Source organism: Myxocyprinus asiaticus, chromosome 45 (genome assembly GCF_019703515.2).
Source record: "Myxocyprinus asiaticus isolate MX2 ecotype Aquarium Trade chromosome 45, UBuf_Myxa_2, whole genome shotgun sequence".
NCBI classification, from domain to species: domain Eukaryota; kingdom Metazoa; phylum Chordata; class Actinopteri; order Cypriniformes; family Catostomidae; genus Myxocyprinus; species Myxocyprinus asiaticus.
In genome coordinates, this window is record NC_059388.1 from 548477 (window position 1) to 566300 (window position 17824).

The window sequence follows — 17824 nt, forward strand, 5'->3', positions numbered from 1 at the left end:
ACAATTTTGAAGCAGTTTGGGTAAAAGTGGACTATTTCAAAATCTGTTGTAAGTGCCACACATCCTGCTGTTTAACAGTTGGTGGCGCTATGACCATGACCCACAATAGCCACATCTATGTGATTAACCCCCAAGAAAAAACATACAACTCTATTTTGATCTAAATCACACAATGCATGCAGAAGATATGAAACACTTCCTGTTTCCTTATTTTTGCCATTAATTTAGTGAATCGCCATGGCAACATTTGATATTTCTCTATTCAGAGAATCTATCTATCTATCTATCTATTTTTAATTGTAATTGTAAATCTTTTGCTAACTGATTAATTTTACATTTTTGCTATAATTTAATGTAATTATTTATTTAAAAAAAAATATGTAGATCTAAAGATTATATTGCAATGATTTCATTTACATTTTTATTTATCCTTAAAATGGCTTTAAATTAAATTAACATATGTAATTCAAAGCATTAGGTGTTAAGATATCCTAAGAAGATTTTAATATGAGCACAGAAGTCATTTAGGCTTGTAATTTCATTGTAATTCTGTAGCAATAGTTTTCAAATTATTTTAATGTTGCATTTTTCTCTGTTCACTGTCAAAATAAATCAAATCAAATCAAATCAAATCACTTTATTGTCACACAGCCATATACACAAGTGCAATGGTGTGTGAAATTCTTGGGTGCAGTTCCAATCAACATAGCAGTCGTGACAGTGATGAGACAGTGCCAGTTTACCATAACATCAAATTAACACAACACAATTTAAACATCTGTTATACACATAATTACACTCAACAATATACAAATAATAACATACACTGTACAGTAAACAATTCTCTTTTTTTTTTTTTTTTTGCTATATAGATACACATTATTCAATAAAAATAAAATATATTAAAAAAAGTATATATATATATATATATATATATATATATATATATATATATAGAATGTACAGTATTGTACTGTATTGACATTCAGGCTGTCGGTTGATAGTCAGTTGTTAAGAGAGAATATAATATAATAATAATATAATTTATGACAGTCCGGTGTGAGATATAAGAGTAAGGGTAATAAAGTGCAGTGCTGATGTATTTTGATCATGGGAGATCAAGAGTTCAGAAGTCTGATTGCTTGGGGGAAGAAGCTATCATGGAGTCGGCTGGTGCGGGTCCTGATGCTGCGATACCGCCTACCTGATGGTAGCAGTGAGAACAGCCCATGGCTCGGGTGGCTGGAGTCTCTGATGATCCTCCGAGCTTTTTTCACACACCGCCTTGTATATATTTCCTGGAGGGAGGGAAGCTCACCTCCGATGATGTGTCTGGCATTTCACACCACCCTTTGCAGTGCTTTGCGGTTGTGGGCAGTGCTATTGCCGTACCAGGCGGAGATACAGCCAGTCAGGATGCTCTCCACAGTGCAGGTGTAGAACCGTGTGAGGATGTGGCGATTCATTCCAAACTTCCTCAGCCGTCTCAGGAAGAAGAGGCGCTGATGAGCCTTCTTCACAACGACTTCAGTGTGGACGGACCATGTGAGTTCCTCAGTGATGTGGACACCCAGGAACTTGAAGCTGCTGACTCTCTCCACTGGTGCTCCATTGATGGTGATGGGACTGTGTTCTCTGTCTTTTCTTCTGAAGTCCACCACAAGCTCCTTTGTCTTACTGACATTGAGGGAGAGGTTGTGCTCCTGACACCAGTGTGTCAGGGTGTGCACCTCCTCTCTGTAGGCTGTTTCATCATTGTCAGTGATCAGACCTACCACCGTCATGTCATCAGCAAACTTAATGATGGCATTGGAGCTATGTGTTGCCACACAGTCATGTGTGTACAAGGAATACAGTAGTGGGCTGAGAACACAGCCCTGCGGGGCTCCAATGTTGAGGGTTAGTGATGAGGAGATGTTGCTGCTATTCTAACCACCTGGCGTCTGCTTGACAGGAAGTCCAGGATCCAGCTGCACAGCGAGCTGTTTAAGCCCAGAGCCCGGAGTTTCTCATCTAGCTTGGAGGGCACTATGGTGTTGAATGCTGAGCTGTAGTCTACAAACAGCATTCTCACATAAGTGTTCTTTTTTTCCAGGTGGGAGAGAGCAGTGTGTATTGTAGATGCAATGGCATCATCAGTGGAGCGGTTGTTGCGGTAAGCAAACTGCAACGGGTCAAGATTGAGTGGCAATACAGAGCAGATGTAATCTCTGATTAGTCTCTCAAAACATTTGCTGATGATGGGGGTCAGAGCAACAGGACGCCAGTCATTTAAACAAGTTATTTTTGATTGTTTTGGTACAGGCACAATGGTGGATGTTTTAAAGCATGTGGGGACTACAGACAAAGAGAGGGAAAGGTTGAAAATGTCCGTAAAAACACCAGCCAGCTGGTTCGCGCACACTCTGATGACGCGGCCCGGAATGCCATCTGGGCCCGCGGCTTTGCGGATATTCACCCGTCGGAAGGATCGGGTTACATCCGCTACAGAGACAGAGAGTGAACTAACCTCTGTAGCTTCAGCCGCGAGAGCTCTCACCGCGAGGGCGGTGTTATTTCCCTCGAAACGAACATAAAAGTATTTAGCTCATCCGGTAGAGAGGCAGCGGTGTTCATGGCAGAGTTTTTATTCCCTTTAAAGTCCGTGATGATGTTAATTCCCTGCCACATGCTTCTAGAGTTGGTGGTGTTAAACTGTCCTTCAATCTTGCTCCTGTACTGGCGTTTTGCGGTTCTGGTAGTTTTTCGGAGGGCATAACTGGCTTGTTTATGCTCCTCCGCGTTCCCGGAATTAAAAGCGGCGGTCCGCACATTAAGTGCCGCGCGAACATCGCTATTGATCCATGGTTTCTGATTCGGATAGATCCGTATTGTCCTGGTCGGAATCACATCCTCTACGCACGTTCTGATGAAACATATTACGCTATCAGCGTAAAGCTTGATGTCGTCATCAGAGGCGGACCGGAACATCTCCCAGTCCGTGTGATCAAAACAGTCTTGTAGCGTAGAATCTGATTGGTCCGACCAGCACTGGATCGTTCTGAGGGTGGGTGCTTCCTGTTTCAATTTCTGCCTGTAAGCGGGCAGAAGCAGAATGGAAGAGTGGTCAAATTTGCCAAATGGTGGGCGGGGGAGGGATTTGTAGCCATCCCGGAAGGGAGAGTAGCAATGGTCCAAAACCCGGTCCCCTCGTGTGTTGAAACTAATGTGCTGGTGATATTTTGGTGCAACTGATTTTAAACTGGCTTTATTAAAGTCCCCGGTCACAATGAACGCGGCTTCAGGGTGCACGGTTTCCTGCTCACTTATTCTCCCATACAGTTCCTTGAGTGCCTGGTCTGTGTCGGCTTGTGGGGGGATGTACACAGCAGTGATAATGACCGCTGTGAATTCCCTCGGTAGCCAGAATGGTAGACACAGAAGCATAAGAAATTCCAGATCAGGAGAACAGAATGACTTGATAGAATGTACGTTCCTCTGATCACACCAGGATTTGTTGATCATAAAACATACACCACCTCCTCTAGTTTTACCTGAGAGGTCTTTCGCTCTGTCCGCTCGGTGCACGGAGAACCCCGCGGGTTCAATGGCTGAGTCTGGAATCTCCGCAGACATCCAAGTTTCTGTTAGGCAGATAATGCAGCAGTCCCTCATCTCTCGTTGGAAAGAGATCCGCGCTTTCAGCTCGCAGAGCTTGTTATCCAGAGACTGAACATTTGCCAGTAGAATAGTGGGTAGCAGGGGTCGATTTGCGCGGTGTCTTACTCTGATGAGAACGCCGGCTCTGTTTCCCCTTTTCCTCCTGCATTTCCGCGGCCGTGCTGCCCAGACAAAGGGCTCTGCTTGCGTGTTTGTAAACAGCGGGTCGGCATTGAGGAATGTGAAGTCCGGTTTTCGGTGTGAGATCGCTGAACCAATGTCCAAAAGTGTTTGTCTGTCGTAGACAATAAGGCAGACAACATCCAAGACAAAAAACATAAGAATTGTGAACAAAACAAACAAAACATTAATATGTTGTGTCGGAGCTCGCAACGCAGCAGCCATACTCGGTGCCATCTTGAGTCTGGTTCTGAATGAACCAGTACAAAATGAAGTACATTAAATTTGAGTCTGCATTCGTTATTCATATGCACAACTGTTTAAATAGCCTCTAAATTAATGTTGGGCAAATGAGAACATAAATTAGGTTAGAATATTGCATGTTCGCCAATAGAATAATTATTCAAAGCATAAAATACCAACTGGTTACCAACAAAACTATTTGTCACGGTTCTGGCATTTGTGCTGGCTCATACTGTTATTTGTTTTCTCTCTCCCTCGTGTCTCACAGGTGGAGCCGGCACGCAATCAGCGTTTCCATGGGGATGGTGATCGATCTCAGGGAGATGCTGATCACAGAAATGATTTACTCGCCCGTTACCATCTGCTTCACTCTGATTGCACTCCCTACTTATTCCTTGTGTGTCACTTCGTTATTTGCCCATTTATTGTTAACTGTCATGTTAACTGTGCTCTCTTGTGTAGTTGGAGCATGCTCGTGTGTCTGTTGTTTGCCCTATGTAGAGGTGCGGTTACCTTCCTGTTTGCCATCGCCCTTGCCAGTTCTGTGCCCAGTTCATGTGGAGGAGGATTCCTCGGCCTGTGCCCGCGTCTCGGGGAATATATCATCTGGGATTTGCTTCGCAACACACCAGCTTCAACTGTCTCTCTTCAGATTGTTCCTGACTTCCACAAAGCACACTTATCATATGAACACACCCTTCACTAGCCCATTGCGGCTCGCTGGATTTCAGTCTTCTGCAGCCGGCGCCAGGTGCGCCTTATCTTGACATCGATAACTTTGTTAATAAAACCATTGAACTTTCATCTCTGCTTTTGGGTCCTTTGTCGTCCCCGTGACACTACTGATCCACAACCTTGCCACAACGTTATCGTGATGGACTGGCACCATTCCAAAGTTACATTGTGCCAACGAATACAGGAATTTAACTTTTCCAGTTGTCGCAACGTAATAGTCTTTTAATTCTCAGATAGCCAGCAGAAGTGACCAGCCAGGTTTACATCCCAGTTGCACCGACGGGGCACATTGTAACACTGCGTTACAATGTGCCCCAATTCCAAAAAACTATATGCAATTCCATGCAGTCAGATACGTAATCTACATAATTCCCCTTAATGCGTGTGTGTGTGTGTTTTGTCATCAATCCATGCAATGTTGTGGCTTTGTTGTGTATTTATTCTCAAGTGTCAAAATTATTGTAAAGTTAATAAATGGCTTTTATTGACATGGACATTTTCTTTATCTTCTAGGCTTTTTAATTAGATCATATACAGTTGTTAGAGGGAGGTTTTAAGCTGTTATATGGTCTTGTTACAATGTGCCCCTCTCCTGTTTCACTTTCTTTTTTTCAAGGTAGAATGCGAATAAAAGTACACGCTGTATTCACGAAACAAGACCACATATGTGTAATAGACACGTGTGAAAATAATGTGAAAAAAGAAAAATACATCAAACCCCAAGTACATTTACACAAACGTAAGAAAACCAAAAAGTGTTAGTTTGTGCCCCGCTCTCTCCTACTGTATTAATAACACTTCAAATTCTAATCACATTTCATTACACAACTAATGGGGATTTTAAGTGAATGTTAGGGATTCTTTGTATAAATGCGAGTTTATGTGTCTCATTCTCAGCACGCAGGGTGAAGATTAAATGCGAGCTGGGATGTATGTGTCCTGTCTGTGGTGTTTAGAAGGATACACCATTAATATGTAGATTATACAAACAGCTGCTGTATGTAATGTTGCAACTGCTTCAGACATTAAGCATTTGTTTTGCCACTGTCAAACATAAAGGAAAGAGATGGGATTCCCATAATAACATAATACATTTGAGAAGTTCATCTAAGTGTACTATTGTCGGTCATGAGATATTGTTTGTCAGTGGAGAAGTACATAAATCAGCGCTGATAAAAAGAGTCCGACTGAGTGGTCTAGTGGTAATTAATTCACCCATTGCATAAGAGATTAAAGGTTCTAATCCATCCATATAAAACTATATGTTTTAATTAACAAAGATTGCATCCGCACCTCAGTTGATGTATTGAGTGGGGACACATTTGTTTGCATTTTTCTATGGGATTCGACTGGAAAAGAGCTCAAACTCAAACGCAGGGTTAGTTGTCACACACGTGGTTTAAACGTTTCCACACACGCTGGTAAGACGAAACTTCATTTGTTTACTTGTTGCCATATCAACACTGCATGCGACCACGTTTTCGGTACTTTTGGGGTACATAACATGCATGAAAACTCTTTTTGCACACACATCAGAGTCGTTGGCCATTAGGGCTTGGCAAAGTTGCAGGGGGGATCATGCAGGGGGGCTACATCCCTTTTGAGCTACAGTCAAGGAAGTTTGTTTGAAAAATGCATGCTCTGGAATTTGATATACTCCTCCCAGGGATTTCTTGTTACAGGTACCAAATGTGGGCGACATCATGCCAAAACATTGACGATGCTAAATTGCGAAGGGATTTTTGATGTATCAAACGGTGTTGCCATGGCGAAGCGATAAAATAATGTCAAAAAAATGGAATAAGGAAATGTCTCATATCTTCTGCATGCATGGTGTGATTTTACATAAAAATTGAGCCAAATGTTTGTCCTTGCGGGCTGATAACATTGATGTGGCTATTGTGGATCACGGCCGTAGCGCCACCAACTGGCGGAAGCAAGTGTGTCACTTTTAACAGACTTTAAAATATCCCTATTATGATAACCTGAATTGCTTCAAAAAATGTTAGAATAATGTCAAGACAGAGCAGATTTAAAATTCTGAAGGGATACTTGATATCTTAAATAGTGTTGCCATGGCAACGTATTAAATGTCATTATTCCTTTTTATGTATATTCACATGTTTTTGAGGAACTTGGCATGCTTGAATTTTCATGATATTTTGCACACATATCAGAGTTGTCAGCCATTAGGCCTGGGAAAAAGTTAACACATGGGCATGGCTGGGGAGCTCTGTAGCACCACCTTTTGACAAAAGTTGTGTGGGTCAGTTTCTTCTACGATCACCAAACTTGCTACATATATTGTTCTCATCAAGCCAGACAACTTTCAAAATTACAGTCATTAGCTCCGCCCAACAGAAAGTCGGCCATTTTGGATTGAATGTGAATGTTTTGAAAATTGCAGGCCCTGAACTTTTGAATACTTCTCCTAGAGGAATCATGTGACTGTCACCAAATTTAGGCAGTATTATGCCAAGATATTGAAGATGCTAAATTGCCAACGGCTTTTTGATATATCGAACAGTTTTGCCATGATGATGCAATAAATTGAGGGTAAAAATGTGAAACAGGAATTTCCTTATATCTTCTGTGAATTGTATGATTTTGATGAAAATTCAGCTGTATGTTTGGTAATGGGGGCTGATCACATTTATATGGCTATTATGGGTCACGGCCATAGCACCACCAACTGACAACAGGAAGTGTGACACTTTGTGTGACTTTGAAAAAGTCCTCTTATATTTACGTTCTCAAATGCATGCGGCCACCGTGCTTTGTTTTCCTAAAGCCACCAGGTGGTGATGGTGCCGTAGTGCTTGGGCCCTTCATCGCTGCTTGCAGCTATATTTATTATTATTATAATTTTTATTCTTCTTTTCAAGGTTTTTGGTACTTTTGGGTTACATAACATGCGTGAAAACTCTTGAAAGTTTGCACACACACGAGTCGCTGGCCACATTAACAATCAGATCACCTGGTTACCCTACACCTGAGAGTGATTAAGAGAGAGAGAGAGAGAGATAAAGACAAAACACATGCTCTACACACACAGTCAATACGGCCGAGAAGGCAATCACAATGGGGGACATATTTCGCTTTTCCTTTTCCTGGAAAAGACCGCGAGTTGCAGAAAAAACTTCTGACACTAAATGACATTGATAACAGCCAAAACAAACATTTATTATAAACTCAAAATAACACATTCCAGCGCTGGATCGGCAGTCAAAACATACACAAATCAAATGAATCAAACTCCATCTCAAGCACTGGAGATGTTTAACACATGAAATGAGAAATGTATTAACTGAAGAACATAGTTACACATACTTCATATACATACGGTACGAAACAGGGATCCCTTCTAAACAGGACACCAAATATCTTCTGTTATTTTGGGAATCATTCATGGAGCTTGGATGCCCTCTATTGGACATTTCTTGTAATTGCCACTCATTACATATACACATTATGACACAGTTTTCTATTATTTTTACATTTCAGTTGATATTATTATTCTATTTTATTTATATAAAAATTAAAGACATATGTTTATTAACAATAAACTTTAAAATCCAAGCATGCCAAATACCTCAAAACATGTGAATATGCACAAAAAAGAATGATGACATTTAATGCACTGCCATGGCAACAGTATTTAAGATATCAATAATCACTTCAGAATTTCAAATCTACCCTGTCTTGACATTATTCTAAAAAAATTTTGAAGCAATTCAGGTTAACATAATAGGGATATTTCAAAGTCTGTTAAAAGTGACACACTTCCTTCTGCCAGTTGGTGGCACTACGACCTTGACCCTGGACTCAGTTATTATTATTCTTGGGGATTTTAACAAAGAAAATCTCTCACGTGAACTGCCCAAATACAAACAGCACATTACATGCCCCACCAGAGACAGGAACATACTGGATCATTGTTACACAACAATAAAGGATGCATATCGCTCTGTCCCTAGAGCAGCTTTGGGACTCTCTGATCACTGTCTGGTTCATCTTCTTCCAACCTACAGGCAGAAATCAAAATCAACCAAGCCAGTAGTAAGGACCAAAAAGAAATCGACCAATGAAGCAGAGCGGGAACTACAAGCCTGCTTTGATTGCACAGATTGGAGTGTTTTTGAGGCTGCAGCCACAGACCTGGACGAGCTCACAGATACTGTTACATCATATATCAGTTTCTGTGAGGATATGTGCATTCCTACTAGGACTTATTTAAAGTTCAACAATGACAAACCATGGTTTACAGCAGAGCTCAGGCAGCTTCGTCAGGCCAAAGAGGATGCTTACAGGGGTGGGGATAAAGTCTTGTACAATCAGGCCAGGAACACACTGAACAAGGAAATCAGAGTGGCTAAAAGAAGGTACTCTGAGAAGCTGAAAAACAAGTTTTCAGCTAACGACCCTGCATCAGTGTGGAGTGGCATGAAACAACTCACAAATTACAGGACTCTTACCCCCAAACCTGTAGGGAACCAACAACTGGCTGATGACCTGAATGTGTTCTACTGCAGATTTGAAAGGCCCAATCTCACACCCCACACCCACTCTGACCTTCACTTCACACAAACACCAACACCTCCTGCAACCCCCCTCCTCCCCCCTCCTGCTACTCAACCTGCACTTAAGATCTGTGAAGATGATGTGAGCCGCGTCTTTCGGAAACAAAGGACGAGGAAAGCTTCAGGCCCTGATGGCGTCTCACCAGTGTGTCTTCGATCCTGTGCTAACCAGCTGGCCCCCATCTTCACACAGATCTTCAATAGATCACTGGAGCAGCGTGAAGTCCCATGCTGCTTCAAACGCTCAATCATTATTCCTGTCCCAAAGAAACCAAAAATCACAGGACTTAATGACTACAGACCTGTCGCCCTGACGTCTGTGGTCATGAAATTATTTGAGATACTGGTGTTGGCTTTCTAGATCCCCTTCAATTTCCTTATCGAGCAAACAGGTCTGTGGATGATGCAGTCAATATGGGATTGCATCATATCCTGCAACATTTGGACAGACCAGGGACATATGCAAGGATCCTTTTTGTGGACTTCAGTTCGGCTTTCAACACCATCATCCCAGCTATTCTCCAGACTATCTGTCAGTGGATTACCAGCTTTCTGACGGATAGGCAGCAGCTTGTGAGACAGGGGAAACTCACTTCTAGCACCTGTACAATCAGCACTGGTGCCCCCCAGGGATGTGTGCTCTCCCCACTACTCTTCTCCCTCTACACCAATGACTGCATCGCCAAGGACTCCTCTGTCAAGCTCCTGAAGTTTGCAGATGACACCACTGTCATTGGCCTCATCCAAGATGATGATGAGTCTGCATACAGAAGAGAGGTTGAACAGATGGCTGTCTGGTGCAGTCAAAACAACCTTGAGCTGAACATGCTCAAAACGGTGGAGATGATTGTGGACTTTAGGAGGAATACCCCAACATTGACCCCCCTCACCATTCTAAACAGCACTGTGGCAGCAGTGGAGTCATTCAGGTTCCTGGGCACTACCATCTCACAGGACCTGAAGTGGGAGACACACATTGACTCCATTGTGAAAAAGGCCCAGCAGAGGTTGTACTTCCTTCACCAGCTGAGGAAGTTCAACCTGCCACAGGCACTGCTGATACAGTTCTACTCAGCCGTCATTGAGTCTGTCCTCTGCACTTCAGTAACTGTCTGGTTTGGTTCAGCTACGAAATCAGACATCAGAAGACTACAAAGGACAGTTCAGACTGCTGAGTACAAGAACTATACACTTCCAGAGTGAGGAAAAAGGCTGGAAAAATCACTCTGGACCCAACTTACCCTTCCTTTTTGAACTACTGCCTTCTGGCCGACGCTTCAGAGTTCTGAGCACCAGAACCGTCAGGCACAGGAACAGTTTTTTCCCTCAGGCTATGCATCTCATGAACAGTTAAATTGCCCCATTGAGCAATAACTATGTGCAATACACAGTTTAGTCTTTTTTATATTTATCCAACACATCCAACCTCTTCTGCCATTTCATTCCTCTAAAAAAAAAAAAAACATTTTCACTGTACATAACAGATTTGTATTTGCACTGTACATAACAGATAACAGATTGTATTAGATTTGCACTACCTATGTGTATGTGTGTATGTATGTATGTGTGTGTCTGTACGTATGTGTATAATTATTTTTTATTTTTTATTATTATCTGTGTCTTGTTGCTGTTTTTGTATTGTTGTACACTGGAAGCTCCTGTCACCAAGACAAATTCCTTGTATGTGTAAGCATACTTGGCAATAAAGCTGATTCTGATTCAATTTTCTGCACGCAGAGGATTTGAGACATTTCCTTATTCCATTTTGTTGACATTATTTTATTGCTTCACCATGGCAACACCGTTCGATATATCAAAAATCCCTTCGCAAGTTTTCAAGCATGTTATGTACCCCAAAAGTAACGAAAACCTTGAAAAGAAGAATTAAAATAATAATAATAATAATAAACATAGCTGCAAGCAGCAATGATGGGCCCAAGCACCATGGGTCCATTTCCACACGATGGCTTTTGGGAAACAAAGGATGTTGGACACAGCAACAACTCAACGTTAATGTAAACTTGGTCCCTAAACATACAATGTGTAACAGATATATGCCACCATACCAGTTTGACTACAACTTCATGTAATTTAATCCACTGCCATGACAACACTATTAAAGCTATCAAGCATCTCTTCAAAATTTTCCATTAGCAGTGTCTAAACAATTTTTAAGTAATTTGGGTAAAAGAGGACTATTTCAAAGTCTGTTGTAAATGCCATACTTCCTGCTGCCAGTTGGTGGCACTATGACCGTGACCCATAATAGCCACGTCCATGTGATTAGCCCCCAAGAAAAAACATACAACTCTATTTTGATCTAAATCACACAATGCACGCAGAAGATATGAGACACTTCCTGTTTGCCTATTTTTGCCATTAATTTAGTGAATCGCCATGGCAACACCATTCGATATTTAAAAATCTGTTCACAATTTAGCATCTTCGATGTCTTGACATAATGTCTAAATGTGGTGACAGTCTCAAGAATCACATTCAGAGAATCTATCTATCTATCTATCTATCTTTCTCAATTTTTAATTGTAATTTTAAATTTTTTGCTAACTGATTAATTTAACATTTTTGCAATAATTTAATATAATTATTTATTGAAAAAAATATGTAGATCTTAAGATTATATTGCAATGAAATTATTTACCATTTTTATTTATCCATAAACTGGCTTTAAATTAAATTAACAAATGTAATTCATGACATTAGGTGTTAAGATTGTGTTAGTTGATTTTAATATGAGCACAGAAGTCATTTAGGCCTGTAATTTCGTTGCGATACTGTTGTTGCATTTTTTTCCCTGTGCACTGTCAAAATAAATTTAAAGTATATTAAATTTGAGTCTGCGTTCATTATTCATACGCACAACTGTTAAAATAGCCTCTAAATTAATGTAGGGCAAATGAGGACATAAATTAGTTTAGAATACTGCATGTTCACACTGACCACACCCACAAGAACAAATAAATCAATATGATTGGCTGATGAATCTGACAAACTGACTTTAGATGCCTATTCACGTGCACTGTTGAGGGATTCTGAAGGCATGATGGTAGAGATGGATGATACCACTTATTTACTTTTCGATCCGATACCAAGTACTTTTAGGCCAATATCGCCGATATCGATACCAAATCCGATACCTCTATTAAACTGAATTTTTACGAATTCTTTGGTTAAAATTAGTAACTTTATTATTACTCAATTTTTTTTATAAATATTTATGGGCCTAAACAGAAATTTATTAGGCTGCTTTGTTTACCCTTAAAAATTTGTTAGTACAAGCCACATATAAAACCTCAAAATGGCCATATATATTATTATATGGTTACTATTACTGAAACCAAGTTACCATATGGATACTACAGTAATGCTGTAGTAAAACCACGGTTAATTGTATCAAAACCTTGGTTACTGGAGGGAAAAAAAACATGGTTACTACAGTCGTGGTTACTAATACAATATTACTACAGTAAAGCCATGGTAAGTTTTCATAAGGGTATCATTTATGTATGTCTCTACATATAGCGGAATGACAATAAAGCTCACTTGACTCTACATGTGTACAAAGTTTGGTGACTGTAGCTCAAAAGGGTTGTGCTACATAGCCCCCCGAACATGTCCATTTTCTAGGTGGTGCCACAGAGTCCACCCTGCACCCCCCCCACCTGTAACTCTGTCACGCCCCTAATGGCCAGCGACTCTGATGTGTGTGCAAACTTTCAAGATTTGTTATGCATTTTATGTACCCCAAAAGTATTGAAAACCTTGAAAAGAATAATAATAATAATAATAATAATAATAATAATAAATATAGCTGCAAGCAGTGATGAAGGGCCCAAGCACTACGGCACCATCACCACCTGGTGGCTTTAGGAAAACAAAGCACGGTGGCCGCATGCATTTGAGAACGTAAATATAAGAGGACTTTTTCAAAGTCACACAAAGTGTCACACTTCCTGTTGTCAGTTGGTGGTGCTATGGCCGTGACCCATAATAGCCATATAAATGTGATCAGCCCCCATTACCAAACATAAAGCTGAATTTTCATAAAAATCATACAATTCACAGAAGATATAAGGAAATTCCTGTTTCACATTTTTACCCTTAATTTATTGCATCACCATAGCAAAACTGTTTGATATATCAAAACTCCGTTCGCAATTTAGCATCTTCAATGTCTTGGCATAATACTGCCTATATTTGGTGACAGTCACATGATTCCCCTAGGAGGAGTATTCAAAAGTTCAGGGCCTGCAATTTTCAAAAAATGCACATTCAATCCAAAATGGCTGACTTTCTGTTGGGCGGAGCTAATGACTGTAATTTTGAAAGTTGTCCAGCTTGATGAGAACAATATATGTAGCAAGTTTGGTGATCGTAGAAGAAACTGACCCACACAACTTTTGTAAAAAGGTGGTGCTACAGAGCTACAGAGCATGTGTTAACTTTTTCCCAGGCCTAATGGCGACAACTCTGATGTGTGTGCAAAATATCATGAAAATTCAAGCATGCCAAGTTCCTCAAAAACATGTGAATATACATAAAAAGGACAAATTACATTTAATATGTTGCCATGGCAACACTATTTAAGATATCACAAATCCCTTCAGAATTTTAAATCTGCACTGTCTTGACATTATTCAAAAATGTTTTGAAGCAATTCAGGTTAAAATAATAGGGATATTTCAAAGTCTGTTAAAAGTGACACACTTGCTTCCGCCAGTTGGTGGCGCTATGGCCGTGACCCACAATAGCGATCAGCATGTAAGGACAAACATTTGGCTCAATTTTTATGTAAAATCACACCATGCATATCAGAAGATATGAGACATTTCCATATTCCATTTTTTCGACGTTATTTTATCGCTTCGTCATGGCAAAACCGTTCGATATATCAAAAATTCCTTCGCAACTTAGCATTGTCAATGTCTTGGCATGATGTCACCCATATTTGGTACCTGTAACATGAAATCCCTGGGAGGAGTATATCAAATTCCTTAACATGCATTTTTCAAACACTCCAAAATGGCCAACTTCCTTTTGGGCAGAGCTTGTGACTGTCAGCGCGAAAGTTGTCCAGCTTGATGAGATCTATTTGTGTACAAAGTTTGGTGACTAGCTCAAAAGGGATGTGCTACATAGCCCCCCGAACATGCCCATGTTCTAGGTGGCATCAGAGAGCCCCTCCCACACCCCCCCACCTGTAACTCTGTCACCCCTAATGGCCAGCGACTCTGATGTGTGTGCAAACTTTCAAGAGTTTTCACACATTTTATGTACCCCAAAAGTACTGAAAACCTTGAAAAGAATAATAATAATAACAATAAAAATAATAATCCTTAGAAGAACAATAGGGCCTCCACACTTTCAGTGCTTGGGCCCTAATAATAATAATCCTCAGAAGAACAATAGGGCCTCCGCACGTTCAGTGCTTGGGCCTTAATAATAATAATAATAATACTTAGAAGAACAATAGGGCCTCACACTTTCAGTGCTTGGGCCCTAATAATCCTCAGAAGAAGAATAGGGCTCTGCACTTTCAGTGCTTGGGCCCTAGTAATCCTTAGAAGAACAATAGGGCCTCACACTTTCAGTGCTTGGGCCCTAATAATAATAATAATAATAATAATAAATAATTATTATTATTATTGACTTTTAGAATTTTAAATACAATAGTAATATATTTCAATCGTGCACTTACTTTAAAACCCTTTGCGAACTCGACAAGAAAGAAACGCGATCGGTTCAAGGAATGTAAGAAACTCTTACATCAGAAAAAGATCTTGTTTGCTCTGATGTTTCCGGCCAAACTGAGAATAGAAATGAAGGTTGGTCACAAAGTATTTACATGTCCAAATCTGGCAATGTCTTTTATAGTATCAATGACTGAGTAACCCATTGGATGTTTCTTATGTAAGTGGGTCAATTCGCTGTACTTACTCTTGAGGAAGCTGGGCGACATTTTGGGTTTTTGCGTTGGCTCCACCTAGCGGCCGGGGCTTGTTTTGTGAACTACACTTTTCCTTAAAGAAACTTTTGCATTGATGTTCCCTGCCAGTTTGAGAGTGGACACTACGGATGACCGCAAAATATCTACATGCTCACACAAATGATGTCTTTTATAAAGCAGATGGATTGTGTAAGTCATGGTATATATGTTTATATGATCTCTGAGTGAATTGACTGGACCATCCGGGGAACCGGGATGCCGGTGTTGTTTCTTTTTGTGTTGGTTCTGCCTAGCGGCTGGAGCTTGTTCTATTGAATAACACTCCTTTGGAACAGCTGTGGATTAATCTGTTCGTTCTTCGTGCTTATTCCTCCTGCTGGCTGTAGTTTGTTTTTTGTTTTTTTTATGGGACATTGTAATGATTACGTCATCCGCTGAGCTCATAGCAGCTGGCTCACGGAACATTCGTTTGTCTGTCCGAGGAATCTGATCGGTTTTACATCAGCTAAGAATTTGTTTTGTGGAAGATCACACCTTTGAGACAGTTCTGTGAATGAATCTACACATTCTTTGTGTTCATTCTTCCTATTGACTGGGTTTATTTTACAAAGTATTTTCTGTTATGTAATTTTGCTTCACAAATTTGTAAGGCAAAATTGAGCAATCCGAGGGCAAAGTTGTCATGGGGACTCGTGAGCGTTCATGGACCGTTTGAGTTTAGAGGGATTGTCGCCGGTTGGCGCTTTCGTGCACGGGGTTAATGCGCACGTTTTTCTTTTTTCTGTTTGTTTTGTTCGGGGTTTGATTGTTTCACTAATGGGGAATGTGGTCTGTATAATTTTGTTTTTGACACACAATTTATTTTTTCTGCTATATCAATATGTCAGTTGTTAATATGAGTGTACTATCTCTCTCCACATGGAATGTAAATGGGTTGGGGCACCCCATAAAAAGAATGAAGGTTATTACTTTTCTTAAATGTAAGAAATATGATATAGTGTTTCTTCAAGAAACACATCTCTCCCCGCAGGAAGCTGAAAAATTTGGGAAGATATGGGGTGGACATGTTTTTTTTAGTGCTGGCTCAAGTAAGAGCAAGGGAGTCATTATATTGGTAAATAAACATCTACAATTCAAATGTCTCAAACAGATTAAAGATAAATTAGGAAGAGTAATTATTGTTTTAGCTGAAATTCAAGGGCAAAGGTTGATTTTGGCAAGCCAAAAGGGATGTTGCAAGCCGGTGGCTTAATAATAATCAATTGATGGACTCTAAGCCCCCTAGAGCTACATTGACGCTTCACAGGATGTGTAAAAATCTTGGTCTTACAGATATTTGGAGACTTTTGAACCCATCTGGTAGGGACTATAAATTTTTTTCATCAGTCATCAGATAAACAGATATAACACTATTTTGTCACAGAAGGTGGAGTTTTGGCTATTCAGGGCAAGACAGTCATACTTTGATTCGGGGGACAAAGCAGGGAAGATTTTGGCTAGATATATAAAGCAGAGAGAGTCTTTTTCTACCATTCCCTCAGTGAAATCTGCTGGTGGTAAAATATTTACCTCGGCCATTGATATTAATAATGCTTTTAAAGAATTCTATCTTGATCTCTATAGTTCCACATCTTCGTCTACTGATGAAGATATTAGAAACTTTGTGGAACCATTAGAACTCCCTAAACTGATGAAAAAATTCTCTTGAATCTGAGATAACCTTGGAGGAGCTTGGCGAGGTAATTAAGGCCATGCCTACAGACAAGACTCCTGGGCCAGATGGCTTTGCCGCTGCATTTTTAAGATCTTATGCTTAAGAACTGGTTCCACTTTAGTTAGAAGTTTATACGGAATCATTAAAGGATGGAAAGCATCTGCCAACCATGACACAAGCCCGGATCAGTCTGATTCTTAAAAAGGACAAAGATCCAAGCGATCGCTGCTATCTCACTTGACGCAAAAAAGCGTTTGATATGGTAGAATGGGATTATCTTTTTAAGATTTTGGAAAAATACAGGTTTGGGAATACTTTTATTGGATGGATTAAGTTACTTTATAGACACCCGGTAGCGGCGGTACAAACAAATGGATTAATTTCAGATTATTTTACTCTGGATAGGGGCACCCGGCAGGGTTGCCCTCTTTCCCCATTATTGTTCTGTCTTGCTCTGGAACCATTAGCACCCGCAATAAGAAAGGAGGATGATTTTCCAGGGGTGCTGGCGGGAGGTATGGCGCATAAGCTTTTGCTTTATGCAGATTATATTTTATTATTCGTCTCCGACCCCACTAGATCTATGCCTTGCCTCCACAGAATTATTAATTCCTTTTCTAAATTCTCAGGATACAGAGTTAATTGGTCTAAATCCGAAGCTTTGGCTCTGACAGCGTAATGCCCAGTGACGGCTTTTCCCAGTGGCCCAAACAGGGCATTAAGTACATGGGCATTTTATTCCCATCAAATTTGTGTGATTTAGTTAGA

General features: G+C 40.4%; 1 protein-coding gene across 1 annotated transcript in view; it reads left to right on the forward strand.

The window, feature by feature from the left end:
- LOC127435309 (ubiquitin carboxyl-terminal hydrolase 15-like) overlaps positions 1-2155 on the forward strand; it is a 277517-nt gene extending 275362 nt beyond the window's left edge. The window contains exon 12 of the mRNA XM_051688689.1: positions 1955-2155. Coding sequence (XP_051544649.1) covers positions 1955-1990 — 36 coding nt within the window. The 3' untranslated portion in view covers positions 1991-2155. The remainder of the gene's footprint in view (positions 1-1954) is intronic.
- The last annotated feature ends 15669 nt before the right edge of the window (positions 2156-17824 follow it).